This window comes from Solanum pennellii, chromosome 6 (genome assembly GCF_001406875.1).
Source record: "Solanum pennellii chromosome 6, SPENNV200".
Taxonomy (NCBI): domain Eukaryota; kingdom Viridiplantae; phylum Streptophyta; class Magnoliopsida; order Solanales; family Solanaceae; genus Solanum; species Solanum pennellii.
In genome coordinates, this window is record NC_028642.1 from 51280312 (window position 1) to 51290295 (window position 9984).

Genomic DNA, 9984 nt, shown 5'->3' on the forward strand with positions numbered 1-9984 from the left:
TATATATATATATATATATATTAGTATTTAACTTGACTAGTTAAATGAAATACAAAATCTCACAATAACTCAAGGGTATAATAGGAAATATACTTTTTCTAGAGTTCTAAATCGAACATAAGACTAGGTAGGAAACAATGAACCAAACATTTGATAAAAACTAATCCCTGCATTATAAACCCTACATTACTAATCCATGTATTACTAATCCATGCGTTAGTAATTCCTGCATTATGTATCTTTGTACCAAACAAACCCCTTGTAGATTTAGAACATGCAATTAATTAAAGTCTACAGCTTCCCTAGATTAGTGCTGTATTATTAATTAGAGTTTAAGTTTTACTGAAGTTACGGTAAAGAGAAAATATTTTTACATAATTATATTACTAGTGACATGCAAATGTATAAATATGAGTTACTGGGAAAGCTGTTGGAGCTAGTCAAATTGTACTGAATATTATCGAAATTATTCATATTATTAGTGGATACAAAATTAAGTCATTTAATAATTAATAGATTACACAAAATATAATAAATCCATCTCTTTAATTATCCTATGATATGTTTGATTCCCACCATAAAATTTTTTTTTTTTGTAATTAAAAAATTCCTCCTTTGAACCACATATGCAAAAAAATAGTCAATATACTTTCCCTTCGACACAAATGTTTTAATTATTAGTGTTCTTTTCTATGCTATTTATTTCCTAAATAAATGGCTTTAATTTTAATTAAATGATATTGATGTGTGAACTGCTGGGTAGGAAGTCCAAAGTGGACCTATTGATGAATCATATTATTGGCTTCTTTTTTCAACAATCTTTGTTAGTAGTAATTGACAAAAAGAATACCCCACCAAGAGTTTCATCATGTTTTTTTTTAAAAAAAAAAGTCTAATTCGAATCAATTTTTGTGCATCTTAAATATATTTATTATTTCTCACGCTGAAACAGATATGATAATAACTTTTTTCATCAATTTTTTGTAATTATATTTAAAAGATGATATATGATTAACAACTTGCTTAATATATACGATATTAAAAGAGGTCAAAATAAAAAAAAGGTAGAATAGTACAACATGAACTTTGTTTTCTTGTGAAGTGGAGCTGTTTATTCCTAGCTACCATGATGTTGCCATAGTTCCATTTTCGTTTTGTTTGCTCATATACATAATGATGGCTACTAATATTTCTTGTTTTTTTTTAATTATAGTCATTATTTCTTCGAAATCATTAAAGTTTTTTAAATTAAAAAATTTAATGATAGCCTAGTATATTAAAAAATGTGAAATTAGGCGCGCATGCATCCATTACCATTGTGACAATATTTAAAGAAGAAGGTTGTCTATTTTAACTTGAATCTCCTAAAAAGATATGGAATATTGATATAATCCATATGTATTTTTTTATTTTTAATAATCAGTGGTTTCAGATTGAAGTCTTCTAGTGAAATTATTTTTGTTAAGGAACGCTTTATCTCCAATACTATGAATTCTTGTCACGAATCAGGATTTAGTCGGAGCTCGAATGCTGGATATTGGTGGAGAATTAAAAAAAATGATGGAATCTAAGATAGGTAGTTCCAACTTCCAAGTTGTGTTTTTGATCATACATAAAGCTTCATTTGCACATTGCTATTAATCTTGGTTTTTGGATGCTTTTGTTGCTTAGTGTTTTGTCCTTGTATTGAATGCTATAGAAAATTTACTATCCATCACAACTGGAAAATGAAGGAAAAGACATGGAAAAGTTTAGTACACAAGACAAAGTAAAATAAAAATTAGTTAGTGAAACTTTAATCTTTTTCACCTTTTTATGTGTCCTTTAGTACAACCTCAAAGTATCCAAGAAAAGAAAGGGCATTGTTGTCTTTTTGTTTCCAATTTATGATTCTAAATTGACCTAGAAGATAACAATAACACGTAAAATAGTTCAATTTATTTTTTTCAAACCTTACTCAATGATGATCTAAATTAATCGACTCAGTAAGTTTCGAATATGAATATTAACATGCATATAGAAATCTTGATCACAAATGTGAGAATTCATTCATATATATGGATGACAACAAGACATTTAGTATTTTTAAACTCTTCTTCTTGGGAATCTCAAACTTTGCTTATACGTAACTAAATTCTCTTAGTAAGTTTTATGTGTCCTCTTATGTATTGTTTTGTTATGAAAAAATGTTTCAAAATTTTATAAATTTCACATGGGCCTTTTGTGGCTTTTACTCAAATGCCATTTAAACATCACATGGAAATACAGAAGGAAGGGATTTTGTTTCTTTGTACAATTTTCTTTTTTATAAAAAAATAAAAATAATAAAACTGTACATTTTGTTAACATATTTCAAACTTGATATCAGATACTGAATCGAATCTCGCACAGCTACCTTACAAGCACATAAACGTACCAAAAAAATAAATAAACATACCCAGAATTGTACTAATATTAATTAATTTTGGACAAACACATTGACTTGTCCTCATGTTGCATTACATAAAATCCACAAAAGAAAAATTACAATATGAAAAAAAAAATCAAAGCATAAATTACAATTTCATGAAAATAACTATGCATTAATGAAGACGAAATTGTAACACTTACCTAACCTATATGTAGACAGGGCCATAGCTACAATATTAGTGGCATGATATTCTGACAAACTCAGTAACTTTTGCTTAGACTTTTGTATCTGTACTGAAAAATCCATTAATAATTGCAAACCCCACAACTAAAACAAGCAATAAATTTGCTTTAGAACTGATAAACTTTAAATCTTGACTCCGACGATCTAGGACTTTATTGACTTGTGATCACTAGTACTTCCTACTATAATTATTTCTTGATCTTGGAAGATAAACAATGGATTCAGAGACTGTACAAGTTCTTTTGCAAGATGTATACATGCTATTGAATCCAAATCTATCACTTAAACTTCTTATTGATGGTACCTTTGAAGAATTTTTCCAAATATCATCATCATATTGTTGTTGACCATCTTTAGAACACTCCACAAATGCAGCAAAAAATGGATCTTTTCTAAAACTTTTAGCAACATTTTTTCTTGGAGAAAACTCATCAAGAAAACTAGTAATTTTCTTGGATGAAACATTATTTCCATTTCCACAAGGTGGTGGCATTAATGGGAGGAGTTGACCTAGAGAAGTAGTAGTAGTAGTAGTAGTAGTGTTATTTTTCTTGGAAAATATTTGTTTTGGAATTCCAGGAATTTTTTCCCAAGAAAAGGGTACACCTTTTGGGAATTGAAGAGGAGTTGTAGGGCTAATAGGGGAGTTATGATCATCAAGAATATCATGGAATGAGAGTGATGATCCAAAGGAAGAGTTGGAAGAGTGAGATGGAGATGAAGAGAGAGATGGTGGAGGACTCCGGCGAGTCGTCGGTGGCGGTGACCGGAAAAGTGGGGTTGAGAATGTGGTGTCATGACTTTGATGATGATCATCAACATCATTTGTTGGAGTTGGAGTAGTAAGAGTAGAAGCCATTGATTCTTGATGAAGGGAGAAAATGAAAAGTGGAAGAGGAAGATATGTTGTAATTGTCTCTTTTGGTATCTTTACTCTCTCCTTGTTATGTGTATATACTAGTGTATATATATTGAGAACCTTTTATCATGTTGTGTTTACTATTTTTACTTTCTTTCATTAAATAATGTTTGTACGTTAGAGAAAAAGTTTGACATATATTGACTTTCTCTTTAACAGAATTTCAGTAGTTTATTTAGTTGGTTATTCGAACTTTCATTTTGTTGGTTTGAGCTTGATTCTCTACTTTGTAAACTCTTCCCTTCACCCCTTCACCCCAAAAAGGAAAATATTAGAGCAAGATTATTTCTCATGATTTTCGTTTTTAATGTGAGGTCTTCGTATTAAATTGTACACATCAGATATTCAGTTTTGGATGCGAAGTTATAAAGAATTTCATATTAATCTCTTCAAATATGATTTGAACAATTCTCACCTCTTAAACTAACTTTGAAGATTGATTTAAGCTCAACATCCGCTTTTTAAAAAGTTAGTTGTTTTGTTGCACATCAACACAAATAGCCCATTAGTTCTATCCACCAAAAAAACATTTTAAAAAGAAATCATCTAGCTTCTTTTGGAATATGTTTTTAAAATATTTAACTTTTTAATCTGTGTGTTTGAGTGATTTATTCTTTAATATTTCGCGTAATGATCAATATTTTTCACTCCTAAATAGATTTTGGTGAATGGAAAATGGAAAAGAGATAGATATTATTAACAAATAAAGCGATACGACCCCATTGCATTATGACAAGAATAGAAATTAAGAAGGTAGAAACAAAGAAATAAATGGGAAATAAATAAAGGATATGTTATGAAACTATAAAATAAGAAGAAATTAGGGAGAAGACTTATAATTTCTTGGAGATTCAAGATTCACATGTCTGATTTACAATGAACCATTATTTATAGGGTAAACCTAACTTGATCAAGAAATATTATTAACTATTCCCCAAAAGGACTCCGATTGAATTATTCAGTATAATATAAATATGTTTATAACAGGTCTTTTTTTAAAAAAGAATTAAAAAAAAAATAATCCAACCTTGTGTAGAATTAGGAGCATAAAGCTAAGACACATAATTTGGTCAGTGTGGTTCATATGATATATTTGATATTCTTTTATATCGTATTCAGATTGATGATCAAAATATTTTAGAAAATATATAACTAAGCTTTTTTAAGTTGTATTTACCTAGCTAATATATTCTTAATTTACTCACCTACCAAGATAATTCTAAAAGAGGAATTAAAATGTTTTCTTCGCCCACATAATTAATAATTATATTCTAGATCAAGGACCTACATGTGTACTAGATGTTCTTCAATTTCTTCTCCTTAATCATTATAAAGTTTGAGTTGCAATTCAGAAGTAATTAACCCTAGAAAAAAAAAGTAATTAATCAACTACATTTGAAATCAAAAAGTATTTTTTTTTTATAATGTCTCAATAAAATCATATCAAGTGTAATTCAGGTGAAAAAGAGATTCGAATTTACGCAATTCGTTGATACTTGTCTAAATCCCAACGAAGCAATGAAGTAGAATCCAGTATATATTAATATAAGTCATGAACTATATATATCTTTTTTTTCTTCTCATTTTGATGCTTATAATTGTTAATTATGAAGAATATTAGTATTATAATTTTGGGAGGGGACAGAGAAATAAATGTATAAAGAATTATTGGACTCCATCTTCAATAGACTAATTTTTCACCTAACAAATTTTAGTCAGAGTATCATAGTTGTCTCATGAATTATTGAGTGGCTTTAAATAATCATTATTCAAATTTCATCAAGCATGGATCTCGAACTACTTTATTCATAATTAATCTAACCCATATATGATATATATACGTCTCTTTTTTAAAAAAAAGAAAAAAGAAAAACCTTGAAAATGAATATTCACAAGGCTGATTTTATTACATATTAGTTGAGGGCTCCACATTTTGCTTAATGTTATCATATTTAAGTGTGGGACTTTAATTTTCCACATTGATTGTTATTAATGGAACTCTACTTTAGAATATTAAAGATAAATTCATTTTAATTTCTAGTAGTACGTTATCGATGCTTTAATTAGTTAAATTTATTAAATACCAAATCTTCATATTATAATAGTTTGACCATGTGTAAAGTGTAAGAAATTATGAATGATTTCTGTTTTGACGTTGAATCAAGTCCAAGGTTCATTTTGTTATCGTTTCACGAGTTGAAAATTAATAAAATTTTATGAGCTTATTTTTCAAAATGTAGTTATTGTCCTAGAATTACTAATTAAAAAACTATTAACCATTATGTTAAAAGAAAATATATAGTACTATTGTGCTAAATTACAAAAAATAATATATTTTTTTTAAAAAAATTTCTCTGATTGAAACGCCTGGCCATAATATAATTTGCTAACGCCATGCAAACGCAAAAAACAAAAAACAAAACTCAAGGTGCTCGTGATCTGAAATGATCCTCTTCTTCTTGGAATTTGTCATGTGATTATGGGACCCTATGCCCTCGATAAATTATTCGAATATTGGAATCATCTGAACGTAATAATTTTGATTTAGAACATATTTATGTATTGAAAGATTTGCTATATATAAGTAAAGGTAATAAAATCAAATTGAATTTCAATTTTTAGCGAGATAGAAAAGATTTGAACAAGACAGTTAGTGTACCCCAACTGATATATCCAAATCACATAATCGACTAGAGTATAGATACATTTCACTGACATACTAGATACATTTTGAAACACAAATACATAGAAGTGAGAGACGAGCGAGAGAGTCAAATACATGTGAATCCACTTAAATATACGATAGATTTGAAATCATATGTATCTGAAATGAAATTTGACACGAATAATAATTTCAAAAACTCATAAAAAAAATTCATTATTGAATCTAAAAATTAGCAAAATTTGTGTTATTTTACGCTTCTTCTTCCATCGAATTTATGTAGCTCATTTTTCATGTATTTATACTTTTTGCGTTTCACGTGCATTACGCTCAATTAAATCAACAAGAAAGAGTCAAAGCGTACACCACATGTTCAGGTTCGTCATCTGATTAAATAATCCAGTAACTAAAAATAATATATAATATACTTTTTATTATCTAAAATAATAAAATAATTTGTTTTGTCAAGTTTAAACAGCAAAGTTGTCCCATTCATCGAGAACTAAAGCAAAAAACTTATTAAATACAAGCATAAAAGTTTTCATTGCTATGTTCCAAAAAAAACAACTTTCATTTTTCAAGCTAGCAAAAAAAGACACAACAATTATTATTTTAGTAGACATGAACATTGAGACGATTACGTAATTGAAGCATTCGTAAGTAAACTATATATCTAAAATTTATTATACCTTTGATAAAGTAGGAAAAGGTTTGGACACTTAGGTGTGGCCAATTATTATTTGAGTTTGGGACTTTCATTTTGAAGGTATCACGTTCGAAATTTCTTATCAGAAAAATAGAGGCGTATTTAGAATCTTGAAATGATGGGTGCACAGTTATAAAAAGGTTTATCTATGATATAAATTTGATAGGTTCGATATTTAGGTTTTTAGTACTGAAAACTGTTAACATTTTAAATTTGTAGGTCTGTAATTAATTCCTATATATACACACACTAAATACCACTTATAGAAGCGTTATCTAATTTAGAAAGAAAAATAAAACAAGATAAATATGAAATTCAAATTTCTAACCTCTCCGAGAGAGGTGCACCCAGTCATAATCGCATAATGTGATAATTCAAGTGCAGGTTCATACATCTATATTTCAATATTTTTTAAACAAATATAGCACTACTATATGATTTCGGGAAGGGTCCATGGGTCCAGGTGAACCCGGTGCCCCCTTAGATACGCCTCTGAGCAAAAATCAAGGGGATTTGGATCAGGCTTGTTGCATCGAACTTATCTAATACAGGTTATATCCCAAATTCTATAGGCGAATAATTGTATAAGAGCAGAGTTTTTACCACATGCACATTCAAAAAATTAACAACTATGGATATTCCAATGCCAAATACCAACACAAGTAATGATTTTTTAAGTCTTTGAATATGAAAAAAAATCTTCATATATACTTGTTGGCTCTACTTGGAAAACTGATCATTTACTCGTGTAGCACTTTCTAGTTTTACAAAAACTTTTTAAGAAAAAATAAATGTTTTGTGCTTTTGGGAGTTTCATAATCACCATAATTCACGTGCAAAAGGGAGTTGATCCAAGTCTTGAATTTTCTCAAATAAAATTTAAATATGTATATTTAATGTATATCATATACAGTATGATGAACTCGTGATCAAGCGTTTTTGTCCCACTCTAGTTTGTTGTCATCATAATCTTGCTATCATTCTGTCTTCATATTATTGTTATTTACTTTAGCTTTACTCCTCCCAATGCTGATTCACTGTGTCTTTTCAATGTTTTATTTGCTTTTTTGTTGTCTGACATTAACTCATTAACCAAGATTTTCCATCTTGTGCCTATAGTTTGATGCATTTTATAACATACTATAGTCTAAATCTAAATAAATACCTTTGCAACAAATTTTAAAGCCGTAGAAAAGAAATGACAATCATGATAAAATATAAAGAAATATAATTATATTAATAAAGATAGCTGGTACAATTTTATTGATTTCTTGATTCTACTCTTTTAAGATTTATTCATGATTCGAAAGTTATTAGTGGCGTAATTTATCCATGATTCGAGGATTGTTAGTGGCGTATTTCTCGAACTAGGATTTAGATTTGACCTCTCGATATGAATAATCCATTAATTTGCGGAGTATTCGAGATCTTAATCTCTTTATGGAATTTCCAAGATTAAAAGAATTTAGTACCCATTATATAGACATAAACTAGGATTTATGATTAATTATCCTCCAAAAATCCTAATTTGAGTTGAACACAAAATTTCAACTCAAATTCAACGCATTTTGTAGAGTCTTACAAAATTTTAATGTCTACGATACCATTTGATAATTGATATGAATATATTAGAAGCTATATATGGAGTGAAATATTGCCACCAAACACGTTTGTTCGTTTGCTGTATATCTTCATCTTTTTATGAATCGTATATTTATATATATAATAATAGAAACATAACTTTTTCAATTCTAATTGATTAGGTGTATTATATCAATTCTTTTGAGTAATTTATCTGAAAACGTGACGTCCACTTTTAGGAAATTTTTTAAGAAGTTTTGTTGGAAAACATTTTAAGGGAAAAAACGCATTTACATAAACTGTTGTTCCAAAAAAAAAAGAATTTGTTAATAAATCAAAAGTTTTTTTTCCTTAATTCACCAATTTTTAAAAAATGTCCTTTTTAAGGATTGGTTTTTAATTATTGTACATATCAATAAAAGTAATGCAAACAATATACTCATATATAGGAGCATTATATTCTTCACCAACTTCTTTTTCTCTTTTCCTTTTTCCTCCATCTACTTTTTCTTCCTGCAATATAAATAATGTGGACATGCACTATAAAAATTGGAAGAAAAAAAAAAGAAATATATGGTGGAAAATTAATACTCATTACTTTAATTTAGCTATGGTTAAAATTGAGTGGATATATAGTGTGTTTCATTGAATTTGTATTTAGTTTGAATAATAATTAATAATCTACCAACTTAGTCTTGCTATTTTAAAATTTTTAATTTGATCACTGAAAATCGAAGATTGCTATATATTTTAGAAGATTTAGATAGCAAATAAACACATATATGTTGATGAGATTTCATTAAACAAGTTATGATGATCTATCAAAATTTGACCAATTTTGATAATTCCCCATATGCTTGATTATCAAAATTTGGCTATTAGCAGATATTGATTGTATCACCTTATTCGTAAAAATATTACTTTTACATGTTAATTAAATATTTTAGCATTTTTTTTAAAGATTTTGATGTCAAATTCTTCATCATCAAATCAAAACCNAACTGAATTCATCAACCAAGATAGCACAATTGCATTACATGTTTCCCACTGTTCATGTAACTCATCTCGATACAAAGATCTGCTGCAAGCTCCCGTAATGAATCCAATTTTCCTCTTCCCTGTCAAAGCAATTCTCATTGATCTGCTCCATACTCCATAATTTTCAGGTCCTGTGAGTTTGATAGGAATCAAAACTGCACTTGAAGCATCTGATGGACCTATATAAAGTGGATCATTTGGATCGATTCTTCCAGCCACCATTATTGTCTGTTGTTGTCTTCTTCACAGCCTACTCTCAGCCTACACTGCTCTGATCTAACCTTGCTCTGATACCATGACAAAATCTAGCAAGGAGTTCGAAATTACTCCATTGAAGCTTCTAGGAATAGGCTGAATTTGAAGAAGAAGAAGAAGAGAAAGAAGGAGGAAGTTGTAAATCTTATTCATGGATCATACATGTGATC

General features: G+C 28.5%; 1 protein-coding gene across 1 annotated transcript; it reads right to left on the reverse strand.

Annotated features, from left to right (window-relative positions):
• Nucleotides 1–2436: 2436 nt before the first annotated feature.
• LOC107021743 (putative mediator of RNA polymerase II transcription subunit 26) lies at nt 2437–3650 on the reverse strand. Its single transcript, XM_015222450.2, has one exon. It carries the CDS (start codon nt 3510–3512, stop codon nt 2823–2825), a length of 690 nt encoding a protein of 229 aa, XP_015077936.1. The 5' UTR covers nt 3513–3650; the 3' UTR covers nt 2437–2822.
• Between the last annotated feature and the right edge of the window lie 6334 nt (nt 3651–9984).